Genomic DNA, 24,496 nt, shown 5'->3' on the forward strand with positions numbered 1-24,496 from the left:
AGGCTGACGGCCGGGTTAATGTGCGTGGGATCTCTCCGTGTGACTGGATAGTGTGGAGTGATGCATTGCTGCAGCCTGGGGCCAGGACACCAGTCACTCACACAGGAGTCACTTTCCAATCAATGCCTCTGCATGGAGCACAAACACAGAGGCTCACTGCGCTGCAGAGGAGGTAGCAGGGCTTCTCAGAAGCTCCACCAACTTTCATCAACTGGAAAAAAATATTACTGACTCTGCACTTACACTTGGACCTTGCCTCTTTGGTTTTTATCAGTAGCTCTTCTCTGTATATCAGTATATAGTAACAATCCTATGCCATTAAATTAATGCAGAGCAGAGTTAAAGAGTTAAATACATGCTAATTATTTACCAGAATACTGGTTTAACTTCCATCTCTCCACAATAAGCTGCTACAGTATGCAAAACCCTGACGTTACATGTTTATCCATAAAGGATCTGATGAGCAGATAGTGTTCTCAAATGTCTGTGTACATTTTTGATAAATGTAATGCTGCTTGCTGTATCAAGGGAGGGTGTGGAGATCATTTTGTGATATAAGAAGCCGTCTGCATGAGCGCATTGTATCTGGGATAAAGTTTCCATATGACAGACCATAGGTATCCTGAGACATACGCTCGATGACAATCAATAAAGACAGGGAAATGCAGCGGTGCGGAAGTGGCATGTGCAACCACAACGGATTTTAATGATCTTTTTCGAACAATGCCGGAGTGACGACAAGTTTAACACTTGTGAATTGAGAAGAAACTCTGTCTTAAGCAGAATATCTGACACCTCCGCATTTTTATTTGGACACTTTTGATCTTTATTGACGCCTCCTTTAGACCACCTAATGCGGATGCTGCAGCTACCGTAAGTCACACTGTATGAGTCAGCTAAATGCTTATATTTAAATACTGAGCTTTTATCATTGGAAAAGATATCTTTAGCCCTCTGTAGTGGGTCTGTATTGATTTCATTTTCATCTCACAGTGATTCAGCTATGCATTTACCCACTGGCTGGCACAGTATTTTGGAAAAAGCAATTACTGTATGTATTTGAGTCTTTCTCAGGAAGGAAAGATGCACCTACTGGGATTCAAACAACTTCTGCTCATAAGACAATTACCAAAACCACTACACCATATTACGCAATGTTATTACTGGATCTGAGGAGTGCTTAATAGGATTTCACTCTGGAAGAAGAGCACAGTGCTGTTTCATTTCATTAACCAGATGGTCATTTCATGATGTACACACCACCTGACACTGATCCGAGTATCAATACCGTCATATATGCGCATTCTTGGAATATGTGTAAATCACTCCACGGCCTTGACTGTCAATCATGAGTGAAATGTTCTGAGAATGAACCCTGTTCCAGTCAGTAAGTAGCTTTGAGTGTTAAATATGCAAAGGGATCTTTGAGAGGCCTCATCTGATGAATTGGATTTGAGTCATTTCCTTGATTTTCTAATACAATGAGTGCAAGAGGTGTCGGTCCCATTAATGACGCTCCTTTGTGAGCCGCGCGTCTTGACCCCTATTAAAGTACCGTCACTCGGACAGCAGATGGTACTCGCACGCACACACACACACACACACACAAAGAGGAGTGGCCATGGCAACGGACTCATAATGGTCGGCCTGGTGTGTAGTGGAATCACTCGGCCTAATTTGTTAAGTACCACCTCAGTATATTTGATTTAATCAGTCTATTCTGTGAACAAAACAAGTGGCATCAAATAAATCTCTCGCTGCCCATACTGACAAGGGATCAAACATCTTCTGTAGAAAATGGACGGCGGTTGAAGGATGGACGAGCATTTTCTTTCTCCACTGTGCTGAAGCTTGTTTTTGATAGAAAACTTTAAGGCTTTATCCTCTGAGCTGCTTGATTAATCAAAACGTACAAATGATAATAGTGTCTACAAAATAAAAGTGGGGCGTCCTGATTATATTTTAAGGAAGAATTTCTTCCGGTAGAGCAGGTAGGCAGCGAGCACCCACAGTGCAGTTCCCCACAGGCTTTGAAAGAGCCACTCCCAGTGACTCGCCTGGTAACGCATCTCCCAGCTGAAAGGGAAGTAGAAGCCCAGGAGAGAGTGGCCGACATATACAAAGATGGAGTTCATCCCTGAGAGAGAGACAAACAGGTCATTACTGAACAAGTCCAGTCTCCACGTTGGCTGTAGATGAAGTGAAGGCTTTTATTTTTTTAGTAAGCTTAAAGGGGAACTACTGTTTTTTACAACCTGGACCTTATTTCTGGCATAAAATATGATCGTTTACTCACCTTTGTAGTTTTTTGCAACATGGCTGAATATTTTTCCAAATCTGAGGTTGTGGACGAACCATAGCAGTAGCAAAAAACAGGTAAACAAGCCGACCGTCGCGAGTGCACATGGCGCTCAGAGATGACATCATCCGGGTCAGAAGACATCATCTAGAGTCTGTAGGTCAATCTACAGACCCCGGATGAAAACAACAGGTAACTCTGCACTCAACGGCTAATAGCTCTAGCGTACAATAACAAAATATTGGTGAAATGAACGAGCTTCGCGGCAGATAATGTATTATTTAGAGGCTGCGTTTCGGTGCCCCAGTCACTCCCACTATATGGATATACGCTGATCTAAATATCTCCTGAACAACCACAAATTACACAAAAGTTATATGGGTGAGTAAACGATCGTATTTTATGCCAGAAATAAGGTCCAGGTTGTAAAAAACAGTAGTCCCCCTTTAAATTTACAGGAATTATTTTAAAATCTCTCATCAAAAGCAAACAAACAAATGGAAGAAAAGCTAGAGAGCTAGACCCAAAGAGAGATTACAAAACAATCGAACACTTTCAGAACACTAAATCAGAATTTGTTTGTTTATAGCAAACTGAGAATTATAAAGGGTTGAAATATTCACTGTCAATATAAAAATAACAGTTTGAGGCATTTTAAGACATTAAAAGTATTTTTCAGTGTGTCTGGGGTTTTATTTTAGCCTAAGCACACGCACAGATGTCTCCTGGCTCATGAATAAACAGTACCTGGGTATATGAACGGCTGTCCACCCCACCAGCCCTTGACATCGATGACAATGTACATGCCTCCCAGCAGCACAAAAGAGAAACAGCCCATGCACATCACATAGGACAACGACCTGAAGACACAAACCATCGGGAACATTTTACAACAACAGCAACATTTCACTCATTTGGGCATCACTAAAAAGCTTGCAGGATGGCGTGAACAAGAGTGTAAACACACAAAGTCAATCAATCCGCTGCTCCGGACAAATAACACCCAATTCAACAAACTGTGGGACAGTTTGCTGGACTGGCCTAAAGAATCTAAAGCATCCACAGTGGATCCTTGGCCTGTGCTGTGCAGAGCTGTGCCAGCCAGTCATGTCCCTGTCTGTTCCTAAGTGCAAGAATGTTTGATGAAATATCATCTAATGTAAGATGGCTGCCTACTCGAGCCTCCTTGCAAATGGGCTTTTTTTTTTTTTTTATCTCTGTTGAAGTGGAGCCAAAAAGGACTCTTGGCTGGGAGTTAATTACTTCTAGACATCCAGGCAGGGACTTGTGCTCAGGAGCTCAATAACCTGTGCATGATGAACTGCCTATAAAAGCCAGGCAGGTAATAGCGAGGGATGAGCGTTAGCGGGGGGCCCCTGTGGAACATCTTGAAGAATTTGCTTACACATCACAGATGAAATGGTATTCTTGCTGCCGCAACATTAAAATGATTCACATCGTCTTAAGGGGAATGTGGGAGTGTAACAAATGCACAGGCTGTAAAGTAATCTATGTCTGAGGCAGTAATTGCGCCGTAATTCATGCAAAATCGTTGCATTTATCAAGGTGCTGTGCCTTGTTTTTCCAAAAAGGCATGTGATAGTTAGACTCCTCTGCGGTTATACAGTTACTTTTCCCAGGGCTTGAACCTTTTCCATCTCACAAGGCTGGTAAAATGTGTAGTGTGTGCTCTGCTGGAGTAGAAAGCATAAAGCATTCCTTATTTTGCTGGCTGTAAGGAAGAGCGATCATGTTGGGAGGATGTATAACCGCTCCACCTCACACTCCCGGCAGCACGGGTGATTATTTACAGCCGTTGCTGTCGTTAGAGGTAAGTAAACTCGTGTTTTAGCAGCCTTGATTTGTGCCTGTTGGAAACCCATCCTTTCTTTTGTGAGGAAAAGTGGCTGGATTTAGAGGGTCAGGAAGCACTTACCAAAGGTTTTTATTGACAGGTATAAATCCTCCGTCTCGCGTGCACTTAGTAAGGATGGCTGCAGAGATTCCCTGAGGGTGGAAATGAAACAGATTTCAAATCGATGGAGGGCGATAAAGCAACCTGTATTGGGCAGCTAAAATGTGGGGGCACAGAATCAAACGCGTCCAACAGATAAACCGATTATCTGAGAGTAAAGATAACCAAGGCAGTCGGACTCAACGTTGGTTGGATTATTCGCCCTGGTACCAAAACACTGAGCTTCAAACGGAGCCACATACACAGTCAAACCACTGTCTTATTTACAACACAGAGGAACTGCACATGATCTGATGAACTAAGAGCTTTTATTTTCTCATCTAGTCACCTCTACATGTGATTAAGGAACACTGTGTGCTCCAGAGACAAAAGGATCAGAATCCAAACATGCTTGTTAGGTGGATATCCATCATGTGTATAGATGACAGAATCGATGGTGTGGAAATAGCCTAGCTGGAGCTGGATTGAGTCTCCAGGCTATCCAGGCAGCAGGATGCGGGATGGAGCTGGTATGTGGGGCAATCGCTCAATTTCAATCTCTCACTTCTGGAGCCTGATCGTTGGACTTTAATTAACAGGGGATGTTGTTTATTATGAGGAAGACGCATGGCTGCCCCGGAAAATATCAGTCCACCATAGACATAACAAAACAGAACCCACTTTTTTTTTTTTTTTTTTTTTTGCTTTTACTGTATCAACACATTCTGGTTCTTTACAAAGCATGCTGTGCTTAATACCAATCCTGTGGTTGGGTGCGTGCCGTAATGAGTTCCCTCCTCCAGCGAGGAGACCCGCTAATGTCAAGAGCACATGTCTGAAACAAGAGGCAGTTCAGCTCTGCTTCCTGCCTCCCCTTTAAGCCGAAATCGTATTAGAAAAGTCAATATCGAGAGCGGGCGGATCGCTAAAACTAATTTTGCTTTCTGCATTGGTTAAAAAAGAAAAAAAAAGAAAAAAGAAAACTAAACCAAAAATAGATTTAATCACAGAGATGAAAGAAACCAAAGCAAATATATGTGCAGAACACGTGGGATGATTATATGCCGCTTCATTGTCTGTTCGAGGTCTGTGTCTGTTCCTGAAATCAATAAAAACTGTCTCCTCTCTCTGTCAACCACTGCAATGTGAGAAAATCTATTTTATTGTGATTCTGTATTTCAATTAACCAGGATTTTAAGTCCCTGTATCGATCTATCACTAAACACTGTATGATCCTCAATATATCATCCACAACATCATAATCACGCGCGGCATCGTCTGTGTAACTGGTAAGCCATGAGATAGAGTGAGGAGAAAAAAAAAAAAAGAAATCATAAAAGCCTAATGTTTATTTATTCCATCATGTGCTACTTTATCACTCTGTGCCTCTGGGAGAAGCCAAATGGATCTAATTTATTTCACCTCCCTCCAGCCGCTCGCTGCACAATGATAGTCAATAAGATTCAACAGGAGTAGATGTAATGGAGGAGATTTGTCATTTAAGAATTGAGGTCAATGACTTTAAATTTTTTGCAACAGTATTTCAATAGATTCTTACACTTATATGCATATATTATACTGAATTGAGTTCATTATTATTGTAAGCATGCTAGCATGTTGATGTTAGCATTTAGCTCAAAGAACTACTCAACCTAAGTTAGTCCTCAAAGAGATGGGTTATTTTTTTTACATACTGAGGTTTTGGGGGTTTGTTATTTTGCATATTGTGTTTTTAGAAAGTAGGAACCACAAAAAAAAAAAAAGAAATAATTTCTGCTGTGGTACTTTAAATACCACCAAACCCTAACCCTGATACTGAGCTATAAAAATAAACTTTATTTGACTTGAGAAACCTGACATCATCAACCTGACGTACCGATAAACAACATGTTAATGAATTAAATTGTTTCCTTAACCGAAGAACCTTCAGTGCGGCTTCAGCACATGGGTCAAATAAATAAACCGCACATAGTCATCTGTAGCAGCATGAAGGAAGCTTACACCCAAAGCTGCACAAAAGAACTGAACTTAAGACCAGTCTTATCCTCTGTGTGTTTTCTCTCTGGCTGCGTCTACTCTTGTTTTTCTCCCTGCACAGTTTGATTTCAAAGGCTGGGTGGTGCATCCAGTTCCTTCGGCTCCATCATCGCTCCAGGTCACAGGACTGCCAATTTCAGGATGTCTGCCTCCACAGCACGCAGGCTCCTACTAACCTCGTTTTTTTTTTTTTGTTCGTCTCTGCTCTGTCTCCCTGAATGTACATAAAAACCGAGGCCATCTACAGTTCAGCAAAGACGGGCCTTTCTGCGTTTTAGTCCTGCAGGAGCAGACTAGCGGCCTCCTGTCACAGGTTTAGAAATGCAAAACAAGCCATCTCCTATAACACTTGGCTTCTCCCCGGGGGACGCGATCCCCACTCTAAATGAAGTAGAGGCCAGCTTGGCTGTTTTTTGTCTTTTGCGACCACCCAGACTGAGCATGAATGCACAACAGCTACGACTTCAAAAGGCGTCCTCTTAGATTTAGCTTTTTATTCCGGATTTACTTTAATCTAATTTTAGTTTCTTTTCAAATTTGCTGTTCCTTCCCTGTGTGCTGAGATGTTGTGTGCAGGTGCCTTAAATTGATCATGTTTGTCAGATGTTTCATTATTTGCAGTAGACTGTAAGTAATAAGCATAACTCCTCTAATCTAAAACCACATGTGAGACACAGACAGGCAATGAGAGACAGTGTGTATCCCCCTGAGGCGCTGGATACCCACGGCTGCCCGGAAACACAGCCACACATGGATGTTGTTTAATTGCACCGAGATCGCACACATGTCCTCTACTAAGTCCTGCTAATGAATGGCTTCGGCAGCTATGACTAATACCCGAGTGGCTGGAAAACACGTTGTGGGGTTTACCTGCAAGGCGAAGTAAAACATCAAGGCTGTAAAAGTGCTCAGCTCTGCGTGAGTCACAGAAAAGCAGGACGATGTTTTAAGTGATTTGCTGTCTTGGTTTTAAATTATCAATCGACGTTTGCCCTCATTTGCTTCCCCAGCTGTGTTTAAAACCTCCACACGGTGCAACATACCAGGATGACGGCCCACACTAGGAATCGACGGAGGATGCGGATGTTTGTCTCTTTGTAGAAAATGAGGATTTTCCCCGCCTGCGGAAAAAGAGGCAGAGATAAGCACAGACATCGCAACCCATTCACTCACACGTTTAATGAGAAATACCACCTAAACACCAGCAAGCAACCCGTGTGTCCGTGTGTTTGCTGTTGGGTAACCGAATAGGCCTGGGATGTGGCCGTCTATGCCGCGTCCCTGACATGGCGGTCACATTTCTCCTATCCTGCCGAGCCAGATGTGGGGTGTAAGTCATCAGCACCCTCTGATTAATTTGGTGATGATGAATACGTTTCAGCTGAGGACATTAGCATGGACGAACACAGAGGAGGCCAGCGGACACCTGGCGTGTCGTCTAAGACCCGCTGACTGAGGGGCTCAGAGCTGACCGCCCACTGGGAATTCAGCAATGTGGCTGTTTTCGCATGGCAGCTTCCCACAGCCCAAATGGTTATAAGTGACACAGTCGCCATCAGAAACCCAAGTTACTTTCAGTTTGTCAATAAAGAAGGGCAGCTGTGCACTTACAGTAAGGCAGGAATATGTTTTTAGTGCAGCATTAACTCCAGTTTAATTCTTTAAAATATGTTTTCATTAACATATTAGCATTGTCACTGATGCTTTAGGCAAAGAAGCTTAGCTTATAATTTCCAGTTTAATCACAAATACACCGTAAATGTTAAATGGTCACAGCTACATATGGTTTCTGTATTTAACAGGCAAGGCTCCACTAATTAGGGTTGTCCTTGACTGAAGGAAGTTGCTGCTCTGGACCAATCAAGAGCCGGTATTATGTTGACATAAGGGGCAGCTGACCCAAATCACATAAAGGACCTTTCTCACTTACTTGCAGAGATTCTAATACAATGGAGGTGAATGAAATTGTGTTTGCTTAAAGTATTAAAATAAAGACTGCATGCATATAAACAATGATTATTTCAAGAAACAGTTCCAGGTTACAAATGCTACTGCTTTAAACTGGAACTACTTCGAACATTTATTCCGTATCAAAGCTGTAAATCAGGGGTGTTGAACATGCAGCTTACGGGCCAAAACCGTCCCATCAGAGGGTCCAATCTGGCCCTCAGGATGAATTTGCAAAGTGCAAATAGAAGACATTAGCTGCAAATTTTGTAACTCGTTCATTCATTCATTCATTTAATAATTTTCAATAACCGCTGACCTCTTTTAGCTTTAGCTATGAAAGTAATTGCTATTCCTAATTTGTTCAATAGGGGTCGCACTGTTTTCGTAAGAGTTGCGAACATAACACAACACTGAGAGTCAGAACTAAACTGTAGGTGGCAGTAAAGTGCTGAATTTCACTTATTTTTCTTAAGACATTTCAGGTTGTTTATTAGATGCTTTTGTAAAATGATAGTTCATTAAATGTAATCAGTTTCATAACATACTTGTTATTTCTTGCACTAAAGCAAAACCAGGTTATTATGTTATCATGTTGCAGGTCCAGCCCCACTTAAGATGAAATTAAGTGTATGTGGCCCCTGTACTAAAATTAGTTTGACACCCCTGCTGTAAAGCCTCTGGTGCTACTAGTTGAGTCATGCAGGTGAAGCAGGTGATCCATCTTACCTGCATCCCCAGAAATCCCATGACAATGGAGTTGATTGTACCCAGGACCCCCTCTGGGTCAAACGGCTGCGTGGTGTGATACATTTCCTGCAAAATAAGAAAAAAAACGGCAAGTTTATAATTTCTCTCACGCTATTTTATAAGACATTACAGAATAAAATGTGAAAACTTACTTTGCACGTGGGGTACCTGTACATGCTATCCCCAAATATCCTTCTATCAATGTATCCTGCTGCACCTCCAGTGCAGTTCGGGTAAAGACCGTGATCACCGATTCCACCAGCTCCTAAATACCCTCTGATGACAAACATAATTATTGTAACTACCAAGAATAAGTGGAGGTACATTTATAAAAGCATGGAAATTATAAAGTACAGATTTAGTAAAATGTATGGCAGTTGTGTATTGAGCTTCATTAACAATACATCCATAAACTCCAGCGAAAAATACAAATTTAATCAGATTGTGGAAAACACAGAAGAGCTGAGGGTGGAAGCACTACTACTATCTGAACCTGCAGTACTCTAAACCTGCTATCACACAGGGTCGCAGAGATGGGGGAAAAAAACACACAAAAAGCAGAAGACACAGAGCGAGGAAGATGGATCCTCTGCCTCGGCTCCTCTTATTGCACATGACAGACCGAGATTGGCTAATTATGCCCTCTGAAGCATCCACCACAGACCCATAAATCACGGCGGTTCATAACACAAGGTGCAGCACAGCAGCCCCAATTGGAGATTATCTCGGCATGGCGAGATGGATGAAATTCATACTTTTAGCATATTTACACCCAGCTACTGTTAACGACCTCTCTGGACTTACGTGGGGCAGTTGGGTACGGGCATGAGAAAAGTGATGCACAGCCAAAAAGTCTCCAGCAGGATGATGATCAGCCACTGTGGCCAGTAAAGGAAGACATCCTGGACCGGGTTCCACCAGTGATACTGCATCACACACAAATCTTGTTGTTAGCATAAAATATTTAGCATGTACAAAAATCATTTATCTTCTTGACATTTTTAATATTAAACTTTATTTTGGTGTACATGTGGCTTCTTATATCAGCAGTGACAAAAAAACACAAGGCTATATAGGCATACAGCTTTATGTAGGTCATAATTAATCAGTCTGACAATGGTTCAATTTGTTCGATTGCGCCATCATAAGGTGAAAGTACCAGTACTTTGATCATTCTTGTTTAACTCTACTTAATACTAAACTAAGACGGTTAACATGATAAACATTACACCTGCAAAACTTCCCTATTCTGGTACATTAAGCAAATGGAGTCATTATCGGGAAAACAGTCTCCTAAACTTTTTTAAACGTCTTGTTTCATGTTGGACTGATGTTGGGGTTGACGTAAAGTGAACTCGACAGAACTGCTCACTGCTTTTAGAGGGATTTCTTTCTGGCCCCAGAAAGTCTGCAGGAGAGACAGAACAAAGTAGGTGAAGCCCAGGCGCTGCAGCACTCCAGGGACCCTCAGCCAAGACCAGGACACTGGAACACAGTCAGCAACACACAGCATGAACACTCACAGCAGCGCCGTGCACCTTAACGCAGAATATTCACCGACATGAAGAGCACATGAAGACGAACAATTCACACAGATATAAGTCACTGATACAAATCTATTTCTGCTGATTTGAGCAATAAGGGATCTTCTCAATCACCCCCACTGCCACTACTGCTGCTGCTATTTCCTGGAGGAGGGTGATGGACAGCATGGGGCCCGGGGAAATGGTGTCGGCCCTCAGGATGTAGTCACGTCAAGAATGTGGGAAGCAAATCAAAGATTCCCAGTTATCTCTTGGTCTCGACAAATTGGGAAGGATAGGATTGGCCGGCCGCTTGAGAGATTGATGGTAATCTACACATTAGTTAATTGAAAACCTCTTTGCCACACAAAGTGCCGTAAAAACAATATGATCTCAATCATTGATCCGGACAAATCAAATAAGAGGCGGAAATCAGTCCCTTCACAGGAAAAGAGGAAGCTCTTAGTAGTGACACTTTAGTTAAATCTGCAGGTTGCACCCTCCCAAAGATAATTAACTGTTCTTCTACCCCCGCTAAATTGTCAATTAAGTACGGTTTTAAAGTCGTCTTCAGGAAAGTGAAGCACTTTTGTTTCACTTCATGAACAATCTGTGTGTTTTTTCGTGGGTGAAAACATCACTCTTTTTTTTTTTGGTGTTCAATATTTACGTGAAAGCTCTGCTGTCTACTTCCAATCTCCGAGCACTTCCACTGGGAGACTGAACACAATCATATTTTATGTTGGAAGTCAGCAGAACTGGAAAAAAAAAAAGCCCAGAGAAACTGGAGCAAACAACTCCTGAGCCTAAAACTTTTCAAAACGAGGTTTTCTTTTATTCAAAAATCCACTGAAGGCAACTCAGCAGCATGGGGTCTGAATCAGACTTTCTGACCCCATCTTCATCTGATGTATTGTTTCGTCAAATATATATATAAAAAAAAAGAGACACTGTCAAGGATTGAAATCTTGAAAACATAAAAAATATTTTTAGTCCAAAATGTCTCTGTCTAAGGAATTTAGAGTTACCCTTTTGTTTCGCTGCCATTATTTTATCTAAATGCTTAAATTAATAAGTTAAATCACCAAACCACCAGAATAATATGTAAGTCTTCATCTTCTGTACTCGCTTATTCCTGTGAAGGGTCGTGGGGTCTGCTGGAGCCTATCCCAGCTGTCATCGGGCGAGAGGCGGGGGTACACCCTGGACAGGTCTCCAGTCTATCTCAGGGCTAACACAAAGAGACAGGCAACCATTCACACTCACATGCACACCTACGGCCAATTTAGAATCACTAATTAACCTAATGAGCATGTCTTTGGACGGTGGGAGGAAGCTGGAGTACCCGGAGAGAACCCACACAGACACAGGGAGAACATGCAAACTCCACACAGAAAAGGCCCAGTCGGCCAATGGATTCAAACCCGGGAGCTTCTCGCCGTGAGGCATCAGTGCTAACCACCTCACCACTGTGCTGCCCACAGAAATGACAGAAATCTAATAAAATAACTGAGTTTCAAGGTCTTGATTTGACACCGTTATTTGGACATCTAACCACGGTAGGATTTATTAGAAATGACTCATAGCTAGATGTTAAAGGTTAACACCTTATTCGGGCTCATCTGACATTGAAAGGGTTTAACATATTGAGCTGATATGACTCCATTCTCTTATTAGATCAAACCCTGGGACTGGACTGCCGAGGACGTCCTTGGAGACAGAGGGCAAAGCTGCAGTTTATGGTAAAAGTCGCTGTGCTGTTGTGATCAGCTCCGGCAGCAGAGCCTGCGCGGCACAGCAGCTGCATGGATCTGGAGGGTGTAACACTATCTGTTTGTAATGTCCATTACCACGGCGGTTGTTTTTGCTCAATCTGCCTCGTTAAACGTCCCCTGGTGCTGGATTTTGAGACTGCACACACAACAACAATATTTCTGTTAACCCAGTTACGCAGACATCCACCCTGGAAGGTCCATTAGCACCGCGGACAGCTAATGTGTGAAGGGCGCCCCGTGCATCCCAGGTGGATGGTGAAATAGGGATTTTCAGCATTATTACCCTACTTTAACCTCCAGCTAGCTCTGGAGCTTTGGCTTTTATCACAAATCAGGAGATCAACCCATTAAACGTCTTTGTCAAAGAACAAAACCCAAAGATATTCAGCTTAATACAAGCAAAAAGCAGCTGGAGAAGCTAGCATCATCAGATTTGATATAGTTACATGAAAAATTGCTATTTAATGAATCAACTAATTGTTGCTGTGACGACTACAACAGGCACCAAGCTTGTAGATTCATTACCACAAAAAAATGCCCCATCTGTTCTCCTCTGGTGCTAATAATGTGCTGTACTGTGTGTTATAGGAGGACATATTCTTATTCTGTGTTTTGTAATTACTCCAATATAGAACAAACAAACAGTCTTCACATATTCAGTGTTTCTGTGCCATCGACATATTTTGCACCTACGTGGTCCGTCTCTTGGAGAGTAGTTGATAAAACAGAAGCCGAGCAGGAACAGGACGACTGTTCTCCAGGAGAACTTTCGCAGCAGCTGCAGGCGGCTCACTCCTTTCTTCTGCATGGACCTGAAAGCCAAAACCACTGACGTCCCAATTATAAACACGAACCTGGAAGACACAACACTGCCGTGTTATTCAAACACACCCACGTATGTGCAACAGCATGTGTATTCACGTATGTGTGCTTGAACTAGACGTACCATGGCATGACGAGATCTGCCACGGTTAGACCTGCAACACATCCAGAAGCACAGTGTAAATGGATATCAATAGACCTGCAGATGCTTGGACTTGAGGCCATTATTCAGGGTTCATAGTTCCTGCCCTTCTCTATTGCTTGCAATCCACAAAAGCAACAAGGTGAATTAAGAACAATATCATGTCTTTAAGGCGCTGCCTCTGCCATTAACTTTTCACTCTGAAAAGGTGTAATTAATGAATATCTACACTCCTGTGACGGCAGCGCCCCTGTAGCCAAGAGAAGATTAATCAATCCACCTCTGAAATCAATACGGCCTCGTACATGTGGCAAAGAGGCTATTACAAAGTTTAAAATGAGAACACCCATAAACAAAGTCATGGATCTCATAAAAAAAAAAACTGACATATAAGAATTTTTTAAAAATGCAACTCAGCAACTGTCTCTTTGAACATGTCGTGCCTTGCTCAAGGGCACCTTGCTCCCGGCCATCACAGCAGGGGACTGTTACTCATTCCCTTCTCCCTCCCATCTCTTCCCAGCTGTCATTTAAACACTTATCTCTCCTCCTCCTCATCTCCTCCCTGGTTGTTAATAACAATAAACATCTCTGGATCACGCATTTGATTTGGCCTGAATGAGAAATGGCACCCCGCGTGTTTATTGTTTGAGGCGGCATCTGTCATAATTAGTGACAACAGGTCAGAAAATGCAGCAAACATGATGAGGGGAGAGGGCTGACACTAATATAACAGCCTTGAGTGCATGCATTTATTGTATACTGGGCTTTGTGCAAGGTGCAAGATGCAAGGTTGTACAGCAACAAGCCACTCTTATTTTGACTTTACTTAACCGTTCCAAGGTGCATGTTGAAAGAACCAGTAGCCTCCTCCTCCATAGTTCACAAACACCATCACTGTCAGAGCAAACCTACAAACACATTACAATAAGGAAAGTGTCATTAATCCACAGGTACAATTAAGAGTAGAGGAAGAACATGTGCACGAAAGTGGACACCTGTCAAAACGTCAAATAATGATTATTTATTGCAGTTCAACTATAATACTTTGATCATTACTGAATATTAACTTCTGAACGAAAATTAAAGACGCCAGACGAAGGCTTTTTTTTTTTTTTTTTTCTGTCACACTCCAAATGCAAGGTAATGCAATCTAAGCATTATGAATCACTCAGGAAATGAACACTTGTCCTCTGGATCTCCTCAAGCAGGAGTGCTGACTAAAGACTCTGCGCCTAATATATGATACACTTTATACTTCAGCACAGGCCAAGGCTGCTGAAACACTGCACACGTGACGGAGTGCTTCACTGGATCAGAAACTGGAGGGAAAGAGGTGTTTGCGTTGCATAGTCAGAAAAACGGATGAGGGGTGGGGGGCTGGGGGGGCTCGTTACACAACAAACACAAACTTGCAGGGGAATGCAAAAGGGCGGAGATGCAGGGGAGGTTTGGCTCTTTCCTCATTTGAAATACATGAGTTTATGCCTTCGTGTATCATCCAATAAAAGAAAAAAATCATAAGGGAGTCTTTAAGCGTTTTAACAAGATTAGGATGAACTCTAAGAAATAGCCTGTCTGATAAGGTGCACTGTATCTACTACCTCTGCCTCCTCTTGTTTTTCTGCATAGATTAAATTAAGAGGTGCACCAAAGCCATTACGGCTCTTTTAGCCCCAACCTGCTGATACAAGATTTTAATCGGTCACTATCATCTCTAAAGGGCTATTAAAGCAGAGTAAACCCTGGTGCGCGTGTCCATGTTCTCTCCCTCTTCCTCTAACACACACACACACACACACACACACACACCCACACACACACAGAGGCTATCATTTAAATTTTGACGAACATACCCATTAGTTGCCATAGTAACAAAGACAAAGGTTAAATCGCCGGCCAGATGAGGCCCTGTGAGCAAATCACCGCAGCATCGCAGCTTATTGGCCATCTTTTTAATTAAAACACCCTGCCGCCTTGTTGTGAATGAGAGTTTCATTACAAAGCCGCACACACACTCATGCACACGCGTGACAATAAAGGCTGCTAAATTATAATTGAGGGAAGCCGTAAGTGCTTAATTTGTACGAGTTACACTGAGAACTCTTTGTGCTTTGTGTTGCATCAAAGTTAATGCGAGATAATGTCCAGGTTGAGGCACTGCAGACTTTTTTTTTTTCTTGGTTCCTAATCAAGTTTAAGTTTTTAATATCCCCGTGAAGCTCTCCATTGAACATTTGTCACCTCGGTAATAGACTTAATTCGTGTCTGGGAATCGGTATCCGTGATTTATCGCTAACAGAGAGACTTGCCTTTCTTGCAGCAGTGACAGCTGGTTATGACTCGCTGATAGACATTTATGGACTTCTTTGATTTGAATCATTGTACATGCATTACCAATTAGAGTATCAGCTCAGTACTCTGCCCCATCGCAAATGGATAGTTACACTCTATTACTCCACAGTATTAAGTTACCTGCTGTGCTGGTTTTATCAAGTGCATGGCCACCAATTCTAGTCATAATAAATTGCAGCCTGAGAAGGAAGGCCAAGGTTCTTTTTCTTTTTCTTTTTTCTTTGTCAAACATCAGAGCACGTCTGAAACCGAAACTGGGGAAAACTTGGCTCTTAGTCAAAATAAAGCACAGAGTGACTCAGCCACCTGGTGTTAAATGCGACTCTCAATCCTTGGTTTTGCTGTAATAGTTGTTCCGTCTGTTGTACGTCGCTGCTAACTACTGACAGTGCGATTTTCAACAGTCGGGAAGCCGGCGAAAGGCTTTTAGCGGTGCGGCACAAGATTAAAATCCAAATCCTTTTAGAAAAATTAACGTGCAAGCGTACCCCCACAGTTCTCTGTATATCACGTCAATGCAGCCTGAGCAATGATCAGAAAAACCTTTCAGCTCAAAAGAAAAGCCTTTTGCCTTCAGAAATGTCTCAGCATTTATGGCAGATGACTGATGCGTCTGTTCTCTGTAGAAAGTTGTTACTTATCAGGGGTATGGATCGTAAGTCACGGAGCTGAGGAGGCACACGCAGCGTTAATCTTGACCGCTGAGTCACAGTTTGATTAAGTGTTTTGCCAGGTATGAGGAATTTCCAGTATTGCCAATCAGGATCAATATGCGACAAGTACCTGAAACCCTAGAGAGACATTTTAGCTAAGACTGAAAAGGACTGCGGCAGGATGTGTAAATGAATAAAAACGTGTCCTTTACTTGAACCTTTGCAGATTCTGGTGAGAAAATATTCCCTAAACTAAATAAAGCAATGTAAGATTTTGAATTCAACATGTGGTGGTTTGGCTTTTCATCCAAAAGGAAGCCACAGATGGAGAAGATGCCAATCGTCTGCTGGATGCTGTCTGTGTGCTGCTGGATCTCCTCTCGCTCTCCAGTTTGGCAAGAGATCTATGGCCGTGTGGATGTGTGCTGATATGTTGACGGTATTATTACATCAATTATTTGGCTAGGGGGAGGTCAAAGCCACACCAGCATCCTGTTTCCAGAGAGGCGTGCTTTGTGTCTACCCCCAGGCCACAATTAAGGCTAGCAGGGAGCCCAGATTCAATCACATGCATCACTCCTGTCCAACAGAAACACACTGTTCCAAACCCGAGACGCTCTAATATCAGAACTCATGCCCAAAGCTATACCGCCTGATAACAAAGGCTTGGGGGAGCATGTGGCCAGACGGTGACCCCTGTAATTATTCATTACGCCGGGGCCTGTACATCTTCATCATGCCTCCGACTGATTCAAAATGAATTAGCATGTGAACAAGTAGCATGTGGTGATAGGCCAACAAACAGGATGGTTGTTGATGGCGGACATACCCTCGGAAAGTGTCCAGGGAGCGCAGACGTGTCGGTTTGGCTTTTGTGGTGCTCTGTGCAGTTTCACTAGCATGTGCAACGTCCTGTAGAAACAAGAGCAGAGAGACAAATTGATGTCACGGCGTGGAGCATATGAAGTTAATGAGAAGTAGCAGCATTGTTAACTTTAATGTTTTCATATTCTGAAACTATTTCTATTTCTATTTCTATTTCTTTGGGCTAGTTGTGGGCAGCAAAACCAAGTCTAAATACAACACTGAACATTTAAGGCCTCATATAGTTGATAAGGAAAACCATCTGATCAGGCATAACATTATGACCACCTTCCTAATATTGAGTAGGTCTCCCTTGTGCCTCCAAAACAGTTGTGACTCATCAGAGAATGGACATGGGCCTTCTGAGGGTGTCCTGTGGTATTGTTAGCATTGGCCTTTGAGGGGAGGGTCCTCCGTGGATCATCCCACAGATACTTGATCAGTTTGGGATCTAGTGAATTTGGAAGCCAGGTCAACACCTTTTTTTTTTTTTGTTGTTCCTAAAGCGTTTTTTTTGTGTGTGTCTGTGTCAGGTTGCATCCTGCTGGGAATGGTTGCTCCCACCAAAGAGTGTCATTGCTATGGGGTGGGGGTGCCTGCTCTGGTCTAGGTGGGTGCTACATGTCTAAGTAACATCCACATGAATGAATGCCAGGTCCAAAAGTTTCCCAGCAGAACGCTGAATTGTCGCAAGACGATCAGTGTTATTTACTTCTCCTGTCATAATGTTGTGGCTGTGGCTGACAAGAAATCGGTCATCTGATGAATGCAGGTCCATTGTTCACTTTACTTTTACTTCTCTTGTGTTGTTTAGCATCAAAATGCTCCTCTATGTTCACCAGCGGTTGTTTGCAGTTAATGAGAGAAGTGAGTTCAAGAAGTGAGTTCAATCATCTGAAAGACACTGAGATGATCTGTAAAGCTAATAAGGAACCGTGAAATTGGATGAGAAGTTTTTTTCACAATAAGTGAGCCCCTTCATGATATACCATGTTGTATCTGACATAAAAACACTGATTAGAGCACCTTTAAAATGTCTCTTTTGAGCATCCTTGCCTCACGACTCCTACAATCAAAGTGCTGATTACAAGACCTCTTTTAATCACATTCTGCTAATTGGTATTTAATTTAAAATGACCCTCTTCTGTAGCGGTGATTAATTATGATTATGTTATAATTAAAGTTCTTTCTCTTTAAGTGGCAAATTATTTCAGTTGCTCTTTATAATATTTAAGTTAAAAAGATTAAAAAAAAAGTGGGGATCACTTTTAGAAGCACAAAAAGGCAACCCAGCTGTACTTATCAAATATTTTAAATAACTACAAGATGAAACAATATTTACAAAAGCAAAGGTCCAAAAAGCCTCACGGGTCAGAAATCCTGAAACATATGTTGGGAAACTCTCCGCTCCGTCCTGGGCCTTTCTCCACCTCCCTCTGCGAAGACAGCATTTTGATGACTCTGGCCTGTTGCCCTCTCAGTTGGATTAGCCTGACTCGCTGGCCTCCATGCAGCCGTTTAAAGAGCCAGAGCAGGAAGACACCAGCGCTAATATGTTATGATGGATCTGCATGCCATCCAGGGAGCATATGGAAGCCAGAGACCTCTTGCTTAGAAGAATGAGAGGGGCTATTCATGCTCACCAAAAATACACGGCCGCTCTTGCCATGAAGCAGGATGATTGGAGGGATATGACGCCCTGCCGCTTCCATGTAAGCCTGCTGCACAACTGGCTCTGCTAACATTTGTATCAATCATTCCATTAGTGTCTCCCAAATGAGTTGATGACTGGAGTCTCAGAGCAATTTTGGTATGCTCGTCAGGCTGCGTAGTTGGCCAATGAAAATAATGGGATGTAACTGTCGGATCAAACAAGGCCAATCTTCTTATGCGGTAAAGAAATACAGACGGTGCATCTGCCTGGCATTTTGCTCCGCCCCTTGATACTTTGATTTCAAGACCAGTAACAAGAATTTTCAGGATTTAAGAGTCGGACGCAAACCTCCAGACTTTCTTCTTATTCTTTAAATTGTTTGTTCAATGTGTAACGCATCAAGACTGCACCTCGATGATAATTCCATGGAAATCATTTGATTGGTTTAGGATTGATCTACATCTCATTAACCAAATTATACCTCTGTGTCATCTGATTGCATTTCTCATGATATCAATCCAATGCATTCATTGGAAGCAGCATTTTACTTACATTATCCAGTTGTGGGTCTTGGCAGCAGATGTTCTTAATAAACTGTGATGTACGACGCCTCCTGTAGAAGAAACAAGTTTAAGCTGCCTGGTCCTGATGGAAGAGTAATCAGTGCAGAATTACACTTTTTTTTTTTTCCTAGTGGATGATGTGAAAAACATACCTGTGCACGTATGGTACAACCACGAATAAGAGAGCGATTATTGCCAGTAGGAGAGCTGCCACCAGAAGGGCTGAAAAAATAAGAAAGAAAAATGTTTATCAATGGGAACTGTGTAATCAATCTCCACCAGTCCACATCACAGTCTGTCTGGACGTCCATGTCAGAAGGTTTAGACCGTACATCTCTATCAAAACAGGATCTGAGTGGGGATAAAAGGGCTGATCGCCAGTCTAAACTGTCTGCTTCGCTCGCCTTTGGCCTCCCTTGTGGCTCTCTGTCAGTCTACCAGTGTCAAAGGGGATCCCTCAAGTGACAAACAAGAACCTAATGGAAAACTCTCGGCCAATCCGTCAAGAAGCTGGTAATTTAACCCTGCAGGCACCCGAAAAGGAAAATGTAAGGCTACACTGGAAGAATGGTGAGAAAACAAAGGGAAAGATGGAAAGAGTCGGACTCCCAGAGTAACAACAAATACTGTGGCCTGGATGTGTTTTCTTTGCTAAAAAAAATATTTTTTTTCCAAAATCAATAAGCAAGTATTAGGCTAAATGTTATTGCTGCACGATCTAGGCCAAAATGTTAACGGAAACATTAGAGCAATGTGAAAAAATGTTAAAACAAAACCTTATTCTTCCACTTTTTTGGACATAAACATTTTGCCGCTGCACTGAGACATCAGAGAGCTGTTTTACAACTGTGAGACTGATTATAAAACTGTGTGTGCTCGGGCGATATCAGTGTGGTGTTCTTGCGTCAAAGCAGAGTAATAATGGGGCAGTGCACGCGCTGTTTGTCTTTAGTGGAAAAACAAACAAAAAAGAAGCCATTGTAGCCCGGGTTGAATCCACACTAGGACGTCCACTCTGAGCAAAGAGTGGTCACTTAATCGTCTCTGAAAAGTCAAGGTATCTGTGGCGTCCACTCATAAAAACACCATAAAGCTCTCAGCGCATGAAGTGTAGACCTCTGCCACGGCCCTCCCCCCTTCCATAAATAGAAAACGAAGGGAAGCATCGGAAACAACTCAATTAGGTTCAGTTCACAGATATATTGGGTCGAACAAACACTTAATAGCAGTCAATACTGTGGATTTCTTTATGAGAATTAAGGGCTCTGTAGGTGACTTGTGGTCTGTGGTACAAAGCAGAATACAGTACTAACACGATTAAAGGTTGCATCTGATAGCAGCTGCACAGAAAACATATGCTTGAAGAATACCACGCCCAACAAATGACCTCATGAAGCCTTGCAGCTGATCAATTAGAGACGCTGAAGTAAACTTTGAAATTCCCTAGCAGGGCAACTCTTACCTGTCTTCGGCTGCTGACCAGAACATTACTTAAGCTGAGCAAGTCCTATGGGGAGTTTGTATAATCACCGGTCTGCGGAGCTAATGGAAGCTCATCATACTGTGAGAGGTGCAGTCACACTGACCATAACAGATAATGGCTACTTGGCCTTAAAAGTCTGATCTACAACATAATCTGCAATATTGTTAAGTAGAGTGTACATTATGGAGAGAGACGCTTTCAAAATCCCATTACGCCCTAATCCTTCCACACTCCCTAATGTATTACCCACAATCCTCCACGCGTGGAGCCAGGCCTTCAAAACAAGCAGAAAAGCTTTTCTTTTATCCCTTTTCAAGACAGCACGTCTTATCTGATCAATACACATCATGTCCCAGGAGAAAAATGCAAACTGCTGCTCGGTGGATGTGGACGAGAGAAGCAATTCCTCTCTTTGCTGACTCAATTAAGAAGAGAAGGGATCAAAGGTCTGAGGCCACAGGTTTCTTTACTGTCGGTGTGTCTCAACAAGGCAATCAGGCCCGGCGTCTGTCAGTTATTCAAAATTTCACCATTATTTTAGTTCAAGAGTGCCGTGTACTTACGCAGGTATGCATTGTTGGGGCTTTTATTCAGAGTAGGAGTGCAGCTGGGGTCAGTGGAGGCTTCTGACGTCTGGATCCAAACACAGTAAAAACCACCTTCCTCATACGTTCGAGTCCAACTGCATCCAAAACAGGGACATATTCAGACAACCTTCCCCTGTTTTCCTCAAAACCAGACAGTGCACAGTCGTCCCATCTTCTTCAATACCAGTAGCTCCAGAGCATCACCTAGTGTCTACAGACTTAAAGTGCTTGCTACTGTCCCGCTAACCATCTCCAGTTTCAGGCCTAAAAAACATACATTACATGCTCGTATTGATCCACTGTTGGGATGACATACTAGCTATCACTCTGAGTGTTTTTTCAAAGAGGAAAGGGAAATCAATAGCTGCACAGTCTGGTTAGAGACCTCGGCATTGATCTAAGAAGACCAAGACCAGACCTCTGAGAGGACAAAAAAAAAAAGAAGCAACAAAGACTTGTCATGTTGCAACTGAATCCCTGGTACCATGTTTACAGGTGACCTCCGCAGGGAACACTCTGCCCCGCTGTCTCGTCAGCTGTGACTGTTTATAAATATTGCAGCTGTCTCCCCCGGTTAACATCCCAGCTGATGCTTCTGCAGGTAATGTGGCTTTCAAGCTTTAATGAGCCCTTTTCATCAATATCGGAATGTCAGGTCTTATTAACCCCAAAAAGGCTCCTGATCGATACCCGGCGAGGTGGTTTAAGGGAGGGCATCACTCAGGTTCAGAAAGCAGGTCAGGATTACTCCCCCCAACCCTGTAAATAATCTCACAGACTGCTGATCCAATCATCGGATGCCACCACACTATATTAGCTCGGGACACAAGAGCAATACACTCCCACTGGCACGGGTTAACATGAGAAAACAAGAGACAAATCAGCGTTTTACCTCTGTGAACTACACGTCGTAGTACCAGCTGGTTTTATATCGATGCACTGTTGGAATATTAAACGTGTTACCTGCATAGAGTTGAATTCCTGGTTTGCGATTCCACTCGCACACTCAGAGAGAATTTAGTGCTAATTACTGTAGATGCATTGTTGTTGTTGGGTTTCACGGTGACCAAATGCTGGTACACACACTGAAAAAGAAAAAGCATTATTAAAAAAAAGGGTTGAAGGGTTGATTTCCAATTTGTGTGCTAGAGGGATGAATGTGGGATATGTAACAACAATGTCTAATGTGCAGGACAAAAGTACAAAAACCTAAAAAAGGCAGTGTTGTAGTCAAGAAAACATAAGAAATACAAATATGCACTCACTTGCCAGTTCATTAGGTACACTAGTGACAACAAATGCATCCTAATTTAACAGTCCTGCACTACACCGACGTGAAAGATCGGTGAAGGGAAGTGCCCACTTGAAAACCCCAATGACATGCTGCATACTGCTGTTGAACAGGCCAAGTATCTGACGTCTTCATGTTGGTTGGTAGCGATATTTATTTGTTTGCTTAGCTGCTGAGCGGGCCGTACAAGCCAGCAGCATTTGTTTAGTTCATATTTCATAACGCTGGACAGGGCCTCTAAACATGTTTTGCCTGGGATCTTGACACAAGGGATTGTTACATCTAATCTCTCATATGAGCAACGAACGCTCATGACTCCTCTAATGTTCAGTTTATGTTGAAATAGCGTCAGAAAAGTGGTAATTCATCTGTAGGATCATCTTGTAGGATGTGGTTTGTGGTGCAAATTAAACACTAAAAGTCAATCTTTCATTTAGGCTAACTCACTGAATGAAATGGGTTTACAATAATAGGAACTGTTTTGTGTTTAATTCACACCACCACCACAAACCACATCCATCAAAATGAAAACACATGAATCAACAACTCTTCTGGATAAATATCTATTTATCTATCTATCTGGAGATTGTGCAGGACTCTTGTGTTATTTCTCCTGTGGCAAATTTGATTCAGTTACTTCTATTTTTGCGAAATACATGGTTACAAGTTAAATGAAAATGTCAAACGAGTGGAAATTATGAGCTTTAAATAGTAAAAAGAAAGCAGGAAATAAATTTCACTAACCTGTCCAGTGACAGGAAATGTCCAGGAACAACAGACTTGGCAATGAATTGAATTTGTAGACATGCACTGTATTTGTGTATTTGCCATGATCCAAGTGCTTCACTACAAACCTCATCAAACCAGCAAAGTTACATAAATAAATACTGTGCATATTTTTGACTTTCACCTTCTGTGGGTGTGTTTTTCTGCTCCTGACTCTATAGTCTGACTAAATCTTCACATTCTTTACCTTGTGGCAGTAATCCGTTGTGTAGAAAACCTGCACTTCTTCCTTCAGCTGGTTGTGAAATGTTAGCAAAGCCTGATCCATTTTCAGATCTGCAGATTAAAAAAAGAAAAAGCACTGATTTACAGCCGGCACACCATAAATAAAAGATAACAGGAGGGTTCTTCTGACGTATGTCTATGTTGAAACTGAATTTTAACCCAACTGTTAGAAACAAAACATAGATTTTCAGAAGAAGCTATATAGAGTACGAGTATTTCTTGGATTCAGTTATCTTCTGTGGAACTCTACAGGGTTTTCTTTTTATCTCATTTTGTGACTGGACCCCAGAACTATCACAGTCCAACACAAATGATTAATACTGCTCACCTTTCTTTATGTGTCCATGGCTGCCCATAACGAGAATCAACAAAGTTAAAGCTGCATGCAGCAGCGTCCTGGAATCCATGTTGCTGCTTGAAAACAAGCTCTACTTCTGCTCATCTTTATCGCTGTCACACCAATATAAAGCGGTCAAAGGGCACTATACATGCCTGGTTATAGGTTCCTTTTTCCTGGTTTGTCATGCATATGTTTGGGATGACATTTTAGTGCATATTTAGGACTGCAATAGGATGAAGGATGAGGATAAATAAATAAAAAAAAAGCCAAAAAAGGGTGGTGTGCATGCTTGTGCATTAGTGCAGATGAATAATTAACATTTCCAAACACTCTCCTTTGACTTTAATCTAATGAATTAGTTCAAAGTCACAGCTTGCTCTCTTTTCAAACTAAAGCACTCAAACGCCATTCTCATTTCCACGCCCAGTCAGCTGAGAAATGCTGAT

General features: G+C 42.3%; 1 protein-coding gene across 1 annotated transcript; it reads right to left on the minus strand.

The window, feature by feature from the left end:
* Positions 1–1,701: 1,701 nt before the first annotated feature.
* On the minus strand, positions 1,702–24,132 carry LOC311500164 (heparan-alpha-glucosaminide N-acetyltransferase). The gene is made up of 18 exons (XM_084561401.1): positions 24,039–24,132; positions 23,673–23,761; positions 22,372–22,493; positions 21,385–21,503; positions 19,491–19,560; positions 19,328–19,388; positions 17,087–17,169; positions 14,084–14,160; positions 13,232–13,262; positions 12,979–13,139; positions 10,360–10,472; positions 9,792–9,913; positions 9,140–9,263; positions 8,967–9,053; positions 7,334–7,411; positions 4,236–4,306; positions 3,047–3,159; positions 1,702–2,137 (listed from the first exon to the last, which is right to left on the minus strand). Exons 1-18 carry the CDS (start codon positions 24,115–24,117, stop codon positions 1,956–1,958), a joined length of 1,782 nt encoding a protein of 593 aa, XP_084417527.1. The 5' UTR covers positions 24,118–24,132; the 3' UTR covers positions 1,702–1,955.
* Between the last annotated feature and the right edge of the window lie 364 nt (positions 24,133–24,496).

This window comes from Chelon labrosus, assembly GCF_963514085.1.
Source record: "Chelon labrosus genome assembly, chromosome: 15".
In the NCBI taxonomy this organism is placed as follows: Eukaryota; Metazoa; Chordata; class Actinopteri; order Mugiliformes; family Mugilidae; genus Chelon; species Chelon labrosus.

Excerpts from the sequence above, each read along its gene's own strand:
- LOC311500164 (XM_084561401.1), bottom strand. The coding sequence starts at position 24,117 with ATGGATTCCAGGACGCTGCTGCATGCAGCTTTAACTTTGTTGATTCTC. Across the intron at positions 14,161-17,086 it reads TCCCTGGACACTTTCCGAGG|GTTTGCTCTGACAGTGATGG; the intron begins GTATGTCCGCCA and ends ATGTGTTTGTAG. Across the intron at positions 13,140-13,231 it reads GCAGATCTCGTCATGCCATG|GTTCGTGTTTATAATTGGGA; the intron begins GTACGTCTAGTT and ends TGTGTCTTCCAG.